Consider the following 18,512-nt stretch of genomic DNA (forward strand, 5'->3'; position numbering starts at 1 on the left):
CCCACATCAGCCTCCTGAGTAGCTGGGACTACAGGCACTCGCCAACACACCTGGCTAATTTTTGTATTTTCTGTAGAGATGGGGTTTCACCATGTTGCCCAAGGTGATCTCAAATCCCTGGGCTCGAGTAGTGCTCCCACCTCGGCCTCCCAAAGTTTTGGGATTACAGGCATGAGCCACTGCCTCTTTTTTTTAAATTGAAACTTTTTGTTGAACTCACACATTTGGGTTCTTTAAATTTATGTTTTTATGAGTAAATTTAATGGGAATGAAAGCATAATTGATCTTTTTTTTTTTTTTTTTTTTCTATTTGAGGAGTGCTTCATTTCCAGGCAATAAAATGCTAGTTCTCATCTCTGTCTCTCTTAGATTACAGCAAGATGGAAATACCAAATCCCCCTACCTCCAAATGTATCACTTACTGGAAAAGAAAAGTGAAATCTGAATACATGCGACTTCGACAACTTAAACGGCTTCAGGCAAATATGGGTGCAAAGGTAAAAAAATAATTCCCAAGTGAAAGTTTGTGTATTTCAATATACTGATCCAATGTAAAGGGGTTGGAATTTTTTTTTAACTTTCGTTTTGAAATCTTAACAGGGCCAGGCGCAGTGGCTAACACCTGTAATCTCAGCACTTTGGGAGGCTGAGGCAGGTGGATCACCTGAGGTCAGGACTTCAAGACCAGCCTGTCCTACCTGGTGAAACCCCATCTCTACTAAAAGTACAAAAATCAGCCAGGCGTGGTGTCGTGCGCCTGTAATCCCAGCTACTTGGGAGACTGAGGCAGGAGAATTGCTTGAACCCAGGAGGTAGAGGTTGCAGTGAGCCGAGATGGTGCCACTGCACTCCTGCCTGGGTGACAGAGCAAGACTCCATCTCAAAAAAAAAGAAAACAAAAGGCCAGGCACGGTGACTCATGCCTGTAATTCCAGCGCTTTGGGAGGCTGAGTCGGGCAGATCACTTAAGGCCAGGAGTTTGAAACTAGCCTGCCCAACATGGTGAAACACCGTCTCTACCGAAAATACAAAAATTAGCCAGGTGTGGTGGTCTGTGCCTGTAATCCCAGCTACTTGGGAGGCCGAGGTAGGAGAATCGCTTGAACCTGGGAGGCGAAGGTTGTGGTGAGCTGAGATCACACTACTACAATCCAGCCTGGGCGACAACAGAGCAAGACTCTGTCTCAAAAAAAAATAATGTATTTATTAATTAATTAACAATATATCTTAATCTTTTCCATGGCTTTGCTAGGCTTTGTATGTGGCAAATTTTGCAAAGGTTCAAGAAAAAACCCAGATCCTCAATGAAGAATGGAAGAAGCTTCGTGTCCAGCCTGTTCAGTCGATGAAGCCTGTGAGTGGACACCCTTTTCTCAAAAAGGTACTTTTGGGAGTTTAAGCTCAGTCTTCCTCTCTTCCTTGGGCTTAAAGCTTTTTCCTGTATTTGTGACTTTTTAGAGAGTGAATAAGTAAGACAAGGTATGGTGGCTCACACAAGTATTCCCAGCTATTTGGGAGGTTGAGGTGGGAAGATCGCTTGAGGTGAGGAGTTTGAGACCAGCCTGGGCAACATAGACTGTGTCTCTACAATTTTTTTAAGAAAATTAGCCAGATGTGGTGGTGCACACCTGTAGTCCCAGCTACTTGGGAGGCTGAGGTGGAAGGATTGCTTGAGCCCAGAAGTTCAAGGCTGAAATAAACTATGATTTCACCACAACACTCCAGTCTGGGTGACAGAGAAAGACCCTATGTCTAAAAAAACAAAAAGGAAAGAACGGAAATAAATAAATAAATAAGGTTAAGGTTAATAGATACAGTTATTTTAGTCAACTTTGAATTATTAAGATAGTAAATCTGTAGCTTCAAGAATAATCTTGGGGGCCGGGCGCAGTGGCTCACACCTGTAATCTCAGCACTTTGGGAGGCTGAGGCAGATGGATCCACTTGAGGCCAGGAGTTCAAGACCAATCTGGCCAACACAGCAAAACACCGTCTCTACTAAAAATACGAAAGTTAACTGAGTGTGGTTGTGCATGCTTATAATCCCAGCTATTTGGGAGGCTGAGGCCTGAGAACCTCTTGAACCTAGAAGGCAGAAGCTGCAGTGAGCCAAGATCACGCCACTGCACTCCAGCCTGGGTGAAAGACTGAGATTCTCTCTCAAAAAAAAAAATAAATAATAAATAAATAAAAGAATGTTCTAGTTAAGAAATTATGGCTGGACGCGGTGGCTCACACCTGTAATCCCAGCACTTTGGGAGGCCGAGGCAGGTGGATCACCTGAGGTCAGGAGTTTGAGACCTGGCTGGCCAACATGGTGAAACCCCATCTCTACTAATAGTACAAAAAAATTAGCCAGGCATGGTGGCGCACTTCTGTAATCCTAGCTACTAGGGAGGCTGAGGCAGGAGAATCACTTGAACCTGGGAGGTGGAGGTTGCAGTGAGCTGAGATGGCACCATCACACTCCAGCCTGGGCGACGAGAGCAAAACACCATCTCCAAAAAAAAAGAAACTTTATGAAAATAAATTATTATCATTATTATTATTTAGAGACAAGATCTCACTGTGTCACCCAGACTGGAGTGCAGTTTCATTATCATAGCTCACTGTAATCTCCAACACCTGGAAAATAGATAATATTTTTGAAATATAAAAAGTAAATATTATCCAGGTATGGTAGTGTATGCCTATAATCCCAGCTACTTGGTAGGCTGAGGTGGGAGAATCACTTGAACCCAAGAGTTCAAGGCTGCAGTGAGCTATGATCTACAGCCTGGGTGACAGAGTGAGACTCTGTCTCTTAAAAAAAAAAAAAAAGCAGAAGCTGGGCACAGTGGCTCATGCCTGTAATCCCAGCACTTTGAGAGGCTGAGGCGGATGGATCACCTGAGGTCAGGAGTTCAAGACCAGCCTGGCCAACATGGTGAAACCTTGTCTCTACTAAAAATATAAAAATTAGCTGAGCATGGTAGCATGCACTTGTAATCCCAGCTACTTGGGAGGCTGAGGCAGAATTGCTTGTACCCAGGAGGTGGAGGTTGCAGTGAGCCAAGATTATGTCACTGCACTCCAGCCTGGGCGACAGAGTGAGACCCTGCCTCAAAACAAAAAACAAAAAGCAGATAGTGTATTGAGAGCAAATATCTTTCCTGAATCAGAATGTTACTATAATTTCTATACCACTTTGCTTCTCCATGTACTATCCCTATCACCTATGCAGCTAAGTTGATGTCCACTGTCTTAAAGTTTAGGTCTTCAGAAAACTACCTCATCTCTCAGGACTTTCAGAGGCTCTTTATTGTTATGTACAACCCAAGTAGACCAACAGTTTGAGTTGAAGTAAACATCAGTTGAGTATGGGAAGTACTATGCTGAACTCTGTAGAGGACACGAAGGTGAATAAGAGTCCCTGCTTTTGGCCGGGCGTAGTGGCTCACACCTGTAATCCCAGCACTTTGGGAGGCCAAGTCAGGATGATTGCTTGAGTCTAGGAGTTGGAAACCAACGTGGGCAATATTTAGTGAGACCCTGTCTCTACAAAAATAAATAAATAAATAAAATTAGCTGGCTAACTGGATGTAGTAGCACATGCCTGTGATCCCAGCTGCTTGGGAGGCTGAGGTTGGAGGATGGCTTTAGCTTGGGAGGCAGAGGCTGCAGTGAGCTGTGATTGCACAACTGCTCTCAGCCTGGGCAACAGAGTGAGATCCTCTCTCAAAAAAAAAAAAAAAAAGAGTTTCTGCTTTCCACAGGTTTGCAGTCTAGGGATTCCTTTTGCAAGATGATGTTACAAAACTCTCAATTTATTAATTTGTTTTTAAAATTTTTTTTTGTTTGAGATGGAGTCTCAGTCTGTCGCCATGCTGGAGTGTAATGACGTGATCTCAGCTCACTGCAACCTCCACCTCCCAGGTTCAAGCGATTCTCCTGCCTCAGCCTTCTGAGTAGCTGGGACTACAGGTGTGAGCAACCACGCCCAGCTAATTTTTTTTTTTTTTTTTGAGACGGAGTCTCGCTCTGTCGCCCAGGCTGGAGTGCAGTGGTACGATCTCCACTCACTGCAAGCTCCGCCTCCCAGGTTCACGCCATTCTCCTGCCTCAGCCTCCCGTGTAGCTGGGACTACAGGTGCCTGCCACCATGCCCGGCTAATTTTTGTATTTTTAGTAGAGATGGGGTTTCACCGTGTTAGCCAGGATGGTCTCGATCTCCTGACCTTGTGATCCACCCGTCTCGGCCTCCCAAAGTGCTGGGATTACAGGCGTGAGCCACCGCGCCCGGCCTCATTTTTGTATTTTTAGTAGGGACTGGGTTTCACCATGTTGGCCAGGATAGTCTTAATCTCCTGACCTCGTGATCCACCTGCCTCGGTCTCCCAAAGTGCTAGGATTACAGGCATGAGCCACCACGTCTGGCCCAATTTTTTATAATTTTAAATGCCATCTGAATATTCTTAGTTTAACTTATTAGTTTGTAAGAACTAGAGGCCACTAAAATCATTTTTTTCTTTTTTTCCTTGAGACAGAGTCTCGCTCTGTCGCCCAGGCTGGAGTGCAGTGGCTCGCTCAACCTCCGCCTCCCAGGTTCAGGTGATTCTCATGCTTCAGCCTCCCAAGTAGCTGGGATTACAGGCGTGTACCACCATGCTCAGCTAATTTTTGGATTATGTTTTTGTAGAGATGGGGTTTCACCATGTTGGCCTGGCTGGTCTCAAACTGACTTCAAGTGATCCACCTGTCTTGGCCTCCTGAAGTGCTGGGATTACTGGCATGAGCCACTATGCCCAGCCAATTTTGGAAGGAAATTACATTTCTTTCTTGGGTTATATGCCCGTCTTTCCCTCTCCATGTCATTGCTTATATTTCAGTGTACCATAGAGAGCATTTTCCCGGGATTTGCAAGCCAACATATGTTAATGAGGTCACTGAACACAGTTGCATTGGTTCCCATCATGTATTCCTGGTCCCCTCTCCAGCAGAACTTTATGGTATGTATTGAAAGCACTGTGGTGGTTATTTAAACTGTGTGATTATCTTATGTTGATATGCCAGAGCTCCTCTTAGGGTAAAGATTGTCCAGTACTTAACAAAGCTAGGACATGCAGGGCAGAACAAGGTTGTAATTAACTTATTCTAAACAATATATATTGCAAGTTATTCTAACTTGTCAGATTTTATGCTCTCTGATGTGTGCTTTGGAATTGATGCTGGTTCTTTTTTAAATGAATAAGATTGGGCAAGACTTCAATTTTCTCTTAGTACCTTGGCCCAATATTATGCACAGTTAAATGCAGTCTAAATCAGACTCTTGAGGCTTGAGCAGGTTGTCTGCTCCCTGTTGATGGAGTAATTCTTTCTGAATTCTCTAAATGCAAGATGCTACAAAAACAGCTGAGACAACAGACATGTACACAGTCCTTTCATCTGGGCCTTTGTGCTGAGTCCTATTAGGATTATTTGTGGTTTTGATAATGATTCCTCTCTAAATAATGCCATTGCTTATCTTCTGCCTGGTGACAGATAGCCGTACTACTGGTTGGAATGAGGTGGAGGTTTATAGAAGGGAATCATCTCTTAGAATAAAACTTCAGAATAATTTTACTTGCTACTTGAGGATTTTAGAATGACTGTATTCTCTGCTGAGCACCTCACTCCCCCCAAATTATTTACTATTGTTTACTGCCAAAAAATATCCATAGCCTAGGCTGCAGTTGACCTTAGGTTCCCACTGAGTGTGACTGGCATGAGTTATAATTTTTTTTATTATTGGAGAATCTTAGTCCATTTTATAAAATACTCATGTCTTATGGTTACCCAGTTTATTTTGTAGTTAAATTGCACATCATAATCTTAGAAGCCTTCATTTTTATTTATCCATCTATCTCTCTATGAAAACAATTAGCAACTTTTTTTTTTTTTGAGACGGAGTCTAACTCTGTTGCCAGGCTGGAGTACAGTGGCATGATCTCAGCTTACTACAACCTCCTCCTCCCAGGTTCAAACGATTCTCTTGCCTCAGCCTCCCTAGTAGCTGGGACTACAGGCGCACGCCACCATGCCCAGCTAATTTTTTGTATTTTAGTAGAGACAGGGTTTCTACTACATATTGGCCAGAATGGTCTCGATCTCCTGACCTCGTGATCCACCTGCCTCAGCCTCCCAAAGTGCTGGGATTACAGGCGTGAGCCACCACGCTTGGCCCCATTTGAGGTTTTTTTGGCAAAACAAAATGGCCAGTGTTTAAAATGCAGGAAACTCTGGGACAAAGGCATTTTTCAGGAGACTCAAGCAGCAAACGAAGTTCAGCAGAGATTCCACTAAATAGGAAAGAGGAGATGCATGATGGCTTCATGGAATGAATCACATCTGGTTTGATTTCAGGTAGAAGATGAGACGGTTTTGTGCAATATTCCCTACATGGGAGATGAAGTGAAAGAAGAAGATGAGACTTTTATTGAGGAGCTGATCAATAACTATGATGGGAAAGTCCATGGTGAAGAAGGTAGCGGTACTGAAGTCTTTGGGAGAAAATTTTGTTAGAATCAGGCCTCTTGTTTGGTACCTCATCATCTCGCCATCTTGCTTTTATCTTCTGCCCCATGGGGCACACACTGAAGAATATTTCAATATCATCACATGACTGGGAGTTAATTTTTTTTTTGAGATGGAGTTTTACTTTAGTTGCCGAGGCTGGAGTGCAGTGGTGCAATCTCAGCTCACTGCAATCTCTGCTTCCTGGTTTCAAGCAATTTTCCTGCCTCAGCCTCCCAAGCAGCTGGGACTACAGGTGTCTGCCACCACGCCCAGCTAATTTTTGTATTTTTAGTAGAGATGGGGTTTCACCATGTTGGTCAGGCTGGTCTCGAACTCCTGACCTCAGGTGATCCACCCACCTTGGCCTCCCAAAGTGCTGTGATCACAGGCATGAGCCACCATGCCTGGCCCAATTTTTGTATTTTTATTTTTTTTAGAGACAGGATCTTACTCGGTCACCCAGGCTGGAATGCAGTGGCACAATCATAGCTTATTGTAGCCTCAACCTCCTGGGCTTAAGTGATTTTCCCGCTTCAGCCTCCTGGGGGGCTGGGACTACAGGTGCACTCCACCACATCTGGCTTTTTTTTGTTTGTTTTGAGACAGAGTCTTGTTCTGTCACCCAAACTGGAGTGCAGTGGTGTAGTCTCGGCTCACTGCAAGCTCTGCCTCCCAGGTTCACGCCATTCTCCTGCCTTAGCCTCCTGAGGTAGCTGGGACTACAGGTCCCCACCACCACGCCCGGCTAATTTTTTTGTATTTTTAGTAGAGACGGGATTTCACCTTGTGAACCAGGATGGTCTGTATCTTGTGACCTCATGATCCACCCACCTCGGCCTCCCAAAGTGATGGGATTACAGGCATGAGCCACCACGCCCGGCCCTGGCTTATTTTTAAATTTTTTTTGTAGAGATAGAGTCTCACCACATTGCCCAGGCCGGTCTTAAACTCCTGGCCTCAAGTAATCCTCCCACGTTGGCCTCCCAAAGTTCTGAGATTACAAGAGTGAGCCAACATGCCTGGTCCAAAATACCCTAGTTATTTCTTTTTTTCTATCTTTCTTTTTTTTTTTTATTACCCTAGTTATTTCTGATTCAAGCAGCAGAAACAGAAATAAAAATTATGTAAAGTACCCTCGTTAAATTTTAAAAGGAGTTGGGACATAAAAGGATTATGTAGTAATCAGTGGCTGGAGAGAAAGTTTATTGTATAAATAAGTTTAATCTTAGGACTTAGTTTTCCATAAGTACATCCAAGATCATTTTGTTCTTTATTTCTCTTTCTCTGAGAATGGCAATGAGCCTCTCTGTCATACTTCTTTGATCTAGGCATCCCCTGGATGGTTTTAATAATCTGAATTTCCTAAAAGCAAGTGTTTGGATTTAGTTGTAATTCTAGAAAAGTCTGTCCATGTGTAAGAAATGGAAAGAGGAGAGGCTCCCCATCAATTTGTAAACCAACAGCCCCACCTGCTCTTTTGACAATTGTAGGCACTGTTGTGATGCTGTTGAACTACATTATTTGTCCACAGTGCCTCCTAGTGTTCAAAGACCTCCTAAATTGTAGTACATCTCCATAAAATACAATTTTAGGAAAAATTGCTGTATTTTGATTTAGAGACGTCATTACCGACTCATCAGCAGCAAAGCCAAGAGAATTTTCATTTTACTATTTTTTCTCTGCCCTACCGGAGATTGTTTGGACAAACTTTCATGAGATTTTGAACCAGAAATTCAGAGTTGACTTGTGACTGAGGAAGTGAAGTTCTTCAGTAAGAATAAAGCCTGTGGCTGGGCACAGTGGGTCACACCTGTAATCCCAGCACTTTGGGAGGCCGAGGCAGGCGGATCACCTGAGGTCAGGAGTTCGCGACCAACCTGACATGGAGAAACCCTGTCTCTACTAAAATACAAAATTAGCTGGGGTGGTGGCACATGCCTGTAATCCCAGATACTTGCGAGGCTGAGGCAGGAGAGTCACTTGAACCCAGGAGGTGGAGGTTGCAGTGAGCCGAGATTGCCCCTCCAGCCTGGGCAACAAGAGCAAAACTCCGTCTTAAAAAAAAAAAAAAAAAAGAATAAAGCCTATAGCTATATTCCTACTCTAGCCAGCTGCCCACTCCATGTGTAGTAGCCAGTCAAATGATTGTAATTTCCAGATCTCCCATGTGAAAATTGTGACTTATCTGGGCCTCTAGAGTGAGCACAAGAAAACCTGCCTAGGAGGACTAATGGAATGTGAAGTCACCACTGCTCATCCTTCGAATCCTCATGTTTCAGAGATGATCCCTGGATCCGTCCTGATTAGTGATGCTGTTTTTCTGGAGTTGGTCGATGCCCTGAATCAGTACTCAGATGAGGAGGAGGATGGGCACAATGACACCTCAGATGGAAAGCAGGATGACAGCAAAGAAGATCTGCCAGTAACAAGAAAGAGAAAGCGACATGCTATTGAAGGTACATAGCACTGGCCCCCTTATTCTGTTTTTAAAGTGACAGGGATAGGGAAGAAGGAAGAACTGGAAAGGTTTGTGGCCTATTAAAGGCTGTTGGTGCTTCTTGTTGGTTCACTTAAAAGGAGAACATGATCATTAACTGATAGCTTCAGATAGCTGTGACTTAGGTGAAGAAGAAAGTAGAAGAACTGACAGAATAATCATTGCTATTCATTTCTAATTATATGTGTTACGTGAAATTGGGATCATGCCAATTTATGTATATGTATATATCAAATTGTATATCCCTTTTTATTTAATCTTGTGAGTACTTTTCCATGTCACTGTTTACTTAATTTAAAATTTAATACCTTAATTATATTATATGTTATTTAATTATACACTATGTCCAGGGACATAGTGTATTCTCTTTTATTATATCATAATTATAACATCAGTCTAGTTCTTCAGCATCCACTTTATGATAGGATTCTTCTGTGTTCAGGTCTCTCCATGAACACTCTTTTCACCTCCAAATTCTTCTTTTTATTTTTAAAATCTATTATTTATTATTTTTTTGAGACAGAGTTTTGCTCTGTCACCCAAGGTGGAGTGCAGTGACGCAATCTCGGCTCACGGCAGCCTCCGCCGCCCTGGTTCAAGCGATTATTGTGTGTCAGCCTCCCAAGTAGCTGGGACTACAGGCACGTGCCACCATACCCGGCTAAGTTTTGTATTTTTAGTAGAGTTGAGGTTTCACCATGTTGGCCAGGCTGGTCTCAAACTCCTGGCCTCAAGTGATCTGCCCCCTTGTACTGCCCTTCCCAAAGTACTGACTGGGATTACAGGCGTGAGCCACCTCATATCCAGATTCTAATTGGGACGATGGATTTTGTGGTTAGTATGTAGACTACTCTAACTTCCTTATTTACTGGTAGCCTATATCAGATAAGTTCAGATAGCGCTGATGTTTATGTATCTCCAAACAATCAGTGGTTAGGTAACAAAGCAGCTCTAATCAAAATGCTGCGACAAAAGGAAAAAAGATCGCACAGATTTGTTTGCATGTTCTGATAATCGCACTCAGGAGCTTTTTGTCATTTTCAATTCAGGCAACAAAAAGAGTTCCAAGAAACAGTTCCCAAATGACATGATCTTCAGTGCAATTGCCTCAATGTTCCCTGAGAATGGTGTCCCAGATGACATGAAGGAGAGGTAGGGAAAGTTGTTCCACTTAGGCTGTATACAGAGTGCTCGGGACAAAACCTTTATTCCCTCCTAATTTTTGGTTAGTAAAAAGCTTTGTTTATGGTAAGGGCATTATGATTTGCCTGCACTTGGATTATTTTTGCTTACTCAATTACCTCTGAATGCCCCCCTTACTATATTAAGGGTCATCATATACTGGCTTTTGAGTGGGTTTGGGCAGAGAACTTTTACTCTGCCATTTTTCTGGAGAGTTACTCCAGCACCATCTTATCAAATCCTTCCCTCCCCTTACTTTCCAACATTTGCCCAACCCAGCATAATTACAATGGTGTACCCAGTTTAGTTATCTACCATTCTCTTATCAACTAGACCTATAAAAAAACACCCATCCTCCCTTGGCAGACCATAGGTGGGCTACTGTCAGTACCCAATCTGTATTTCCTCAGTGGAGGCAGTCCCTTGGAGGAACTTTTATCTCTCTTTTCTTAAATAGGTATCGAGAGCTAACAGAGATGTCAGACCCCAATGCACTTCCCCCTCAGTGCACACCCAACATCGATGGCCCCAATGCCAAGTCTGTGCAGCGGGAGCAATCTCTGCACTCCTTCCACACACTTTTTTGCCGGCGCTGCTTTAAATACGACTGCTTCCTTCACCGTGAGTGGGGCTATTCTGTTTGAAATGCTCTCCTCTCTTCCATCCCCAGCCACTATTTCCTTCTCTTTGTTCTGGTTTCTCGTCTAGAGTTCCTGGCTTCTGTTCTGACGTTTTACAAAGGGCCAGTTCTATTTTCCCTTGTTCAATTATAGTGCAACATGCTCTGCATGATCGAGACAGACTCACCCTCAGGACCTCCTAGTTTTGAAAGCATTGTGTTGGCATCAGAAATGACTGAATTTTGTGCACCCTGATAGTAGCTGTTTATATCAAATTCTAACTCCTACAATAGCTCTCTAATTCAATTTTGTTTTTCCCCATCTTGTCAAGTGGATAGACCACTGGCAACAAGACAGTTTTTGTTTTCCAGCTTTTCATGCCACCCCTAATGTATATAAACGCAAGAATAAAGAAATCAAGATTGAACCAGAACCATGTGGCACAGACTGCTTCCTTTTGCTGGTACGTTCTTAAGCTGTTCTGGCATTATTAACTTCACTGAAGATTGAGCAGGAAATGGTCCTTAGGCTTTCTGCCTCTGGGAACACAAGCCACGTGAGCCAGTACGTAGCACTCTGGGGGTCATATAGCACAAATAAAACATGGTTTTTGCTCTTAAGGAGCTCCCCAGTTACTGTGGGACTGCTCTTAAGGAACTCCCCAGACATGGTAGGACTATAAAGTTAGTCTGATGGAGTGCAGATTCAAAAATCATTAAAGGCTTGCCTGCACTAAATATCATCTGCTTAGATTTCAGAGCCTAAAACTGTGTTGTTAGAATTGGAGCAAAGTGTGTGCCGGGGGGGTGCATACGCTCTCTAGTTTCTTTGCTATCTTCTTATAAACACATACAACTATGAGACGAATAGCACGAGATGATGCTGATGTCTTGTGATTGACCAGATGGACCCTTCCCCGATGGACAGACCTTATGAAGCAGCATAAATAGCCTGGCATACCTGTGGGGAGGCAATATACTGACAGCTAGAAGGAAATAGATCACCTGGACTTGCCAAAGACACAGTCTGGCTTTTTATACAATAGGATGAGCCTAGGCGATGAGTAAAATACCTTGATAAAATTTCTGCTACCTATTAAAATTATACAGCCAGCCAAGTGTTTTGGAACTATCTTTAGTGGGATAGTAGATGGAAAGATGGTAGAGAATGCTGTTGGGCACACATGTGGAAAATGGGCCGTACAGTAAAAGCAAAAGAATAGATGTTATTGGGTTTATTTTTTTCCTAATGTGTATTGATTCCTTCCTATGTGCCAAGTACCATAGTAGGCCCTTAACATACCTTATCTTATTCTCATCCTGTAACAGTGTCATGAGGTAGAGGAAACTATGGTTACAGAAGTTATATATTTTGCCTAAAGTTTGTTGATAAGTCAGTGGTATGGCAGTTATGAAATTCAAGCCAGGGTCTAACTCCACAGGTCATGCTTTTAAAATTACTCCATGTTTTTCAGCCAGGCGTGGTAGTGCACGCCTGTAATTCCAGCACTTTGGGAGGCCGAGGAGGGTGGATCACCTGAGGTCGGGAGTTTGAGACCAGCCTGGTCAACATAGTAAAACCCTGTCTCTACTAAAAATACAAAGTTAGCCAGGTGTGGTGACACATGCCTGTAGTCCCAGTTACTTGGGAGGCTGAGACAGGAGAATTGCTTGAACCCAGGAGGTGGAGGCTGCAGTGAGCCGAGATCATGCCACTGCACTCCAGCCTGGGTGAAATGGTGAGATTCCATCTCAAAAAATAATAATAATAAAATGAAATTACTCCATGCTTTAAAAAAATATATACCATGTTATGTCAACATACCAGCATTTATATAAGTCAAAAGGGCATTGCCCTTCTCACAGGAGTCACCCTGATACCCTGTACATGTATTACAAAGATGCTGCCAATGCCTGAAATGTATGCATGTTTAACTTACAGAGATATGTATGCACAGTTTTTCTTTTATTGCGTTTTAGGTTTGAGTTCATATTAAATATAATGCTGGACTATTTTCCCCCAACTGTTTATTAAGAACATTTTCAATCATGCAGAGTTGAAAGATACCTTCTTCCTGGATTTGATAACATTTTTTTCTATATCTCCTTTCTCCATATATTTGTGTATGTATATCTTTTGCTGAACCATTTGACAATAAGTTGCAGACATTGTGATGCTCATTTGGTAAATGTTTCAGCATAAAGACATTCTCTTACATAACCACATTATTACACCTAGGACAATTAACAAAAATTGTATAATATCCTTTAATACCCATTCTATTAATATATTTCAGCTGTACTAAGAATAGCTAATTTTTGTGTTTTGTTTTGTTTTGTTTCCAAACCAGGATCATCCAGTCAGGCATCATATTTGGTTATTATGTATTTTTTTTTTTTTTTTTTTGAGACAGAGTTTCGTTCTTGTTGCCCAGGCTGGAGTGCAATGGTGCAATCTCGGCTCACCGCAACCTCTGCCTCCCGGGTTCAAATGATTCTCCTGCCTCAGCCTCCCAAGTAGCTGGGATTACAAGCATGCGCCACCATACCCAGCTAATTTTTGTGTTTTTAGTAGAGACAGGGTTTCTCCATGTTGGTCAGGCTGGTCTTGAACTCCCGACCTCAGGTGATCAGCCTGCCGGGCCTCCCAAAGTGCTGGGATTACAGGCGTAATAAGGCCTCCAGCCTTATTAGTTCCAGGCTGGTTGTCTTGTAGGATGACCCACACCCTGGATTTATCTATTGTTTTTTCACAGTGTCATTTCTTGGTTCTTCTGTCTCCTCTTCCTTATAACCTAGAAATTAGGTCTGGAAACTTGATTTTATTTATGTTAAAATGTTTGACCATTATATGAAAATGGTGGCTCATGCCTGTAATCCCAGCAATTTGGGGGGCTGAGGCAGGTGGATAGCTTGAGCCCAGGAGTTCGAGACCAGCCTGGGCAACATGGCAAAACCCCATCTCTACAAAAAATACAAAAATTAGCTGGGCTTGGTGGTGTGCACTTATAATCCCAGGTACTTGGGAGGCTGAGGTGGGAGGATCACTTGAGCCTAGAAGGTCAAGACTGCAGTGAGCTGAGATCATGCTACTGTACTTACTTGCCTAGGTGACAGAGCAAGACTCTGTCTAAAAAAAAAAAAAAAATATATATATATATATATATGTTTAAAATAGTGTAAGTGATACTGTATACTTCACACACACCATAGGCACATAATATCAGGCTCAGTTAATTTCAAAACTTCTCTTTTGGAATTTCCTTTAGGCCCTACTGTATATTATTCCAAATTCCAAATATCCTCAATGATGGTTAACCTGTTTTTTTTTTCATTTTATTACTCAAAAAAAGCTTCATTTTTAAATTGAGTTTTCTGATTCTGTGCCTTCAACACTTCCACAACAATTTTCTGCTCCTCAATAAGGAGCGCACACTTGCTCCTGTACCAATACATTCAGCACACATGGATACACCACAGGCCCTGCTGACGTGCTTTTTTGTTTTGGACAATCTCATAGGAACTTTAGGTCTCATAGCACAAACCCCCCGAAGTCTGCTGGGCACACTCCACATGCAGATTTCAGTGCTTTCCCAACCCTCTTGGTATAAAGGTAATGAGTTCTATTATCAGGGGCTCAGGAGAGCCTAGTTTTGTTAAAGGCTGTATTGTAGAAAAGCCTACATGTATGTCAAATGCTGGACCATTCTGAGTGCCTCTAGACAATGTCCCTGGAAGATAAACCTTTATTTTGTATAAATATATTTAGTTTTCAGAAACAGCTAGGAAGTCTTTGAAAACCAAGTCTGATGAGAATATATTGATGATCTAGCTGAGTGATAATTATTTCATTTTTTTAAAAAGGGGGTGAGGCCGGGCGCGGTGGCTCAAGCCTGTAATCCCAGCACTTTGGGAGGCCGAGACGGGCGGATCACGAGGTCAGGAGATTGAGACCATCCTGGCTAACACGGTGAAACCTCGTCTCTACTAAAAGAATACAAAAAAACTAGCCGGGCGAGGTAGCGGGCGCCTGTAGTCCCAGCTACTCGGGAGGCTGAGGCAGGAGAATAGCGTAAACCCGGGAGGCGGAGCTTGCAGTGAGCTGAGATCTGGCCATTGCACTCCAGCCTGGGTGGCAGAGCGAGACTCCGTCTCAAAAAAAAAAAAAAAAAAAAAAAAAAAAAGGGGGTGATAGCTGTAAAATAATGAAACAATGTTCTTCTGAGTTTCATACACAGATTTGGGAGGAAGTTTCAAAATTAAGTAGTAAGATTGTACAGATTAAGCATTACACATTTTATTAAGGAAACAGAGAAAGTGTGGTAGAATGGAAAGAATAGTGGCCTAGGGAGACAAGGAGCCCTGATTCCTATACCCCTCTGGAACTATTAGCTGCATACTCTCAAGCTAGTTTTTTCCCCTCTCTGAATCTCATTTCTTCATCCATAGGAGAATGTGTTCTCAAATTCCAAACAACTAACACGCAAGTTAATTTTAGATACAACTCACAGGAAAATTAAAGACACAGATGCATAGATTATATCTTTTTTAAGATTATAGGACATTAGCTGGGCATGGGGGCATGTGCGTGTGGGCCTAATTACTTGAGAGGCTGAGGCAAGGGAATCACTTGAGCCCAGGAATTCGAGGCGCAGTGAGTCATGAACAGGCCACTGCACTCCAGCCTGGGCAACAGAGAGGGATCCTGTCTCACACACACACACAAAAAGATTATAGGACAACTCTTCTGTGAAAAAATATGTTTTTAAGTTTTGTTAATCAGCTCTCCCATTGTTACATGATCATACTTATATGGTACAGAGAAAGAGAAAAGACACTATTACTGTATTTAAGCACAGATGTTGTAAAAATGAAGGTTTGTGATGATGAGATCAACATGGTGACTCTGAGCCTGTTCCTATTTCCTGTCTGTAATGTGTCCACTGCAGGAAGGAGCAAAGGAGTATGCCATGCTCCACAACCCCCGCTCCAAGTGCTCTGGTCGTCGCCGGAGAAGGCACCACATGGTCAGTGCTTCCTGCTCCAACGCCTCAGCCTCTGCTGTGGCTGAGACTAAAGAAGGAGACAGTGACAGGGACACAGGCAATGACTGGGCCTCCAGTTCTTCTGGTACGATGAACAGAAAATGAAGACTTTTTCTTTCCATGCAAGGACTCTGGTAAACCCAGGATCACTGCCTGACACTTAACTTTACTACCTCTTAAAAATTATAAATTCTTTCTACAAGTTTTGTAAACAGTAAAGATGGGGAATATTTTCTTTTCTTTTCTTTCTTTTTTTTTTTTTTTTTTGAGACAGTCTCTCGCTCTGTCGCCCAGGCTGGAGTGCAGTGGCCCTATCTTGGCTCGCTGCAACCTCCACCTCCCAGGTTCAAGTGATTCTCCTGCCTCAGCCTCCCAAGTAGCTGGGGTTATGGGCGCCTGCCACCACACCTGGCTAATTTTTATATTTTTAGTAAAGACAAGGTTTTGCCATGTTGGCCAGGCTGTTCTTGAACTCCTGACCTCAGGTGATCCTCCTGTCTCGGCCTCCTAAAGTGCTGGGATTACAGGTGTGAGCCACCCCGCCTGGCTAATTTTTGTATTTTTTAGTAGAGACAGGGTTTTGCCATGTTGCCCAGGCTGGTCTTAAACTCCTGAGCTCAAGGAATCCACCCATCTCAGCCTCCCAAAATGCGGGGATTACAGGCGTGAGTCACCATGCCTGACCTAAAGATAGGGAATATTTTCATTCCTAACTATTATACTACCTTTTAAAGCAGAATGAAGTACTTCTGAGTTTGTGACAAACTACTGATGACAACTGCATTCTACCTTCTTCTGATTCTGTTATTTCTTCCCTTCTCAGAGGCTAACTCTCGCTGTCAGACTCCCACAAAACAGAAGGCTAGTCCAGCCCCACCTCAGCTCTGTGTAGTGGAAGCACCCTCGGAGCCTGTGGAATGGACTGGGGCTGAAGAATCTCTTTTTCGAGTCTTCCATGGCACCTACTTCAACAACTTCTGTTCAATAGCCAGGCTTCTAGGGACTAAGACGTGCAAGCAGGTACCATCTGAAAGCAGCAGAACAAATGGGCCCCTCCTTTCACATGTTGCTCTGTCCAGCCCTTTGCCATCTTATTAGGCTGTGTGTCTGGAGAGAAGTTGTCTTAAGTTCAGTCCCTGATGAGCCTGTGCATCTATGAGTTTCCCAAACATGGTCCTTCTGCAAGTGCCAGGCCTAATGATGTTTGGGGACCCGCCTCCTCCTTGCTGAATGCTCATTTCTGTCTGGCCTCTATTTAATGCTTCTGGGTCCTGCACTCTTTTATTTCTGTTTTTTGGCTCCGGCCTCCTTTCTAAATGTGTACCCCTTTCTTAGAAGGGAATCCCAGGTCTTTCTGTGGCTCTTTTAGCACGCATACTGCTGCAGCTGCCACTCCCTCCACCACTCCACCAGCCTCCTCAGTCATTTTATTCTCCACATTTTCTATCACTAGATTCTCTTCATTTTATCTTTGAGACAGGGTTTCGCTCTGACACCCAGGCTGGAGTGCAGTGGCATGATCATAGCTCACTGCAACCTCTGCTTCCTGGGTTCAAGCAATCCTCTCCCCTCAGCCAACCAAGTAGCAGGGACTACAGGTGCAGGCCGCTATGCGCTAATTTGGTTTTTTGTTGTTGTTGCTGTTGTTTTTTGAGGCAGAATCTTGCTCTGTTGCCCAGGCGGGAGTGCAGTGGCATAATCTTAGCTTACTGCAACTTCCGCCTTCCAAGTTCAAGTGATTCTTCTGCCTCATCCTCCCAAGTAGCTGAGATTACAGGTGTCTGCCACCACACCCAGCTAATTTTTTTTTGTTGTTTTATTTTTTTGAAACGGAATCTTGGTCTGTTACCCAGGCTGGAGTGCAGTGGCGTGATCTCAGCTCACTGCAGCCTCCGCCTCCCAGATTCAAGTGATTCTCCTGCCACAGCCTCCCGAGTAGCTGTGATTACAGGCATGCACCACCACGCCTGGCTAATTTTGTATTTTTAGTAGAGACGGGGTTTCACCATGTTGGCCAGGCTACTGTCAAGCTCCTGACCTCAGGTGATCCACCCATCTCAGCATCCCAAAGTGCGGGGATTACAGGCATAAGCCAACGTGCTTGGCCATTTTTGTATTTTTTTTTTTAGTAGAGATGGGGTTTCACCATGTTGGCCAGGCTGGTCTCAGACTCCTGACTTCAAGTGATCAACCCACCTCAGCCTCCCAAGCCCAGCTAATTCTTAAATTTTTTGTAGAGACGGTGTTTCACCATGTTGCCCAGGCTGATCTTGAACTTAGGCTCAAGCCATCCACCTGCCTCAGCCTTCCAAAGTGCTGGAATTAAGATGTGAGCCACCACTAGATTTTGGCCATCACTAGATTTTCTTTTTTTTTTTTGAGACGGAGTTTCGCTCTGTCGCCCAGGCTGGAGTGCAGTGGCCGATCTCAGCTCACTGCAAGCTCCGCCTCCCGGGTTTACGCCATTCTCCTGCCTCAGCCTCCCGAGTAGCTGAGACTACAGGCGCCCGCCACCTCGCCCGGCTAGTTTTTTTTGTATTTTTTAGTAGAGACGGGGTTTCACCGTGTTAGCCAGGATGGTCTCAATCTCCTGACCTCGTGATCCGCCCGTCTCGGCCTCCCAAAGTGCTGGGAT

At 43.6% G+C, this 18,512-nt stretch overlaps 1 protein-coding gene and 1 pseudogene across 5 annotated transcripts in view; one reads left to right on the forward strand and one right to left on the reverse strand.

Annotated features, from left to right (window-relative positions):
* EZH1 (enhancer of zeste 1 polycomb repressive complex 2 subunit) overlaps nucleotides 1–18,512 on the forward strand; it is a 49,979-nt gene that overhangs the window by 17,195 nt on the left and 14,272 nt on the right. For 4 of the 5 annotated variants that reach the window (XM_033182924.1, XM_033182925.1, XM_033182922.1 and 1 more), the window contains exons 3-12: nucleotides 370–497; nucleotides 1,253–1,381; nucleotides 4,869–4,988; nucleotides 6,382–6,502; nucleotides 8,814–8,990; nucleotides 10,081–10,183; nucleotides 10,671–10,834; nucleotides 11,205–11,296; nucleotides 15,782–15,962; nucleotides 16,701–16,897. In XM_033182924.1, the coding sequence (XP_033038815.1) occupies nucleotides 381–497; nucleotides 1,253–1,381; nucleotides 4,869–4,988; nucleotides 6,382–6,502; nucleotides 8,814–8,990; nucleotides 10,081–10,183; nucleotides 10,671–10,834; nucleotides 11,205–11,296; nucleotides 15,782–15,962; nucleotides 16,701–16,897 (1,401 nt within the window). In that variant the 5' untranslated portion in view covers nucleotides 370–380. The remainder of the gene's footprint in view (nucleotides 1–369; nucleotides 498–1,252; nucleotides 1,382–4,868; nucleotides 4,989–6,381; nucleotides 6,503–8,813; nucleotides 8,991–10,080; nucleotides 10,184–10,670; nucleotides 10,835–11,204; nucleotides 11,297–15,781; nucleotides 15,963–16,700; nucleotides 16,898–18,512) is intronic. The other variant, XM_033182926.1, reaches the window with a different exon arrangement.
* LOC117066552 lies at nucleotides 14,172–14,539 on the reverse strand (annotated as a pseudogene).

This window comes from Trachypithecus francoisi, unplaced genomic scaffold, assembly GCF_009764315.1.
Source record: "Trachypithecus francoisi isolate TF-2019V2 unplaced genomic scaffold, Tfra_2.0 Lachesis_group20, whole genome shotgun sequence".
Taxonomy (NCBI): Eukaryota; Metazoa; Chordata; class Mammalia; order Primates; family Cercopithecidae; genus Trachypithecus; species Trachypithecus francoisi.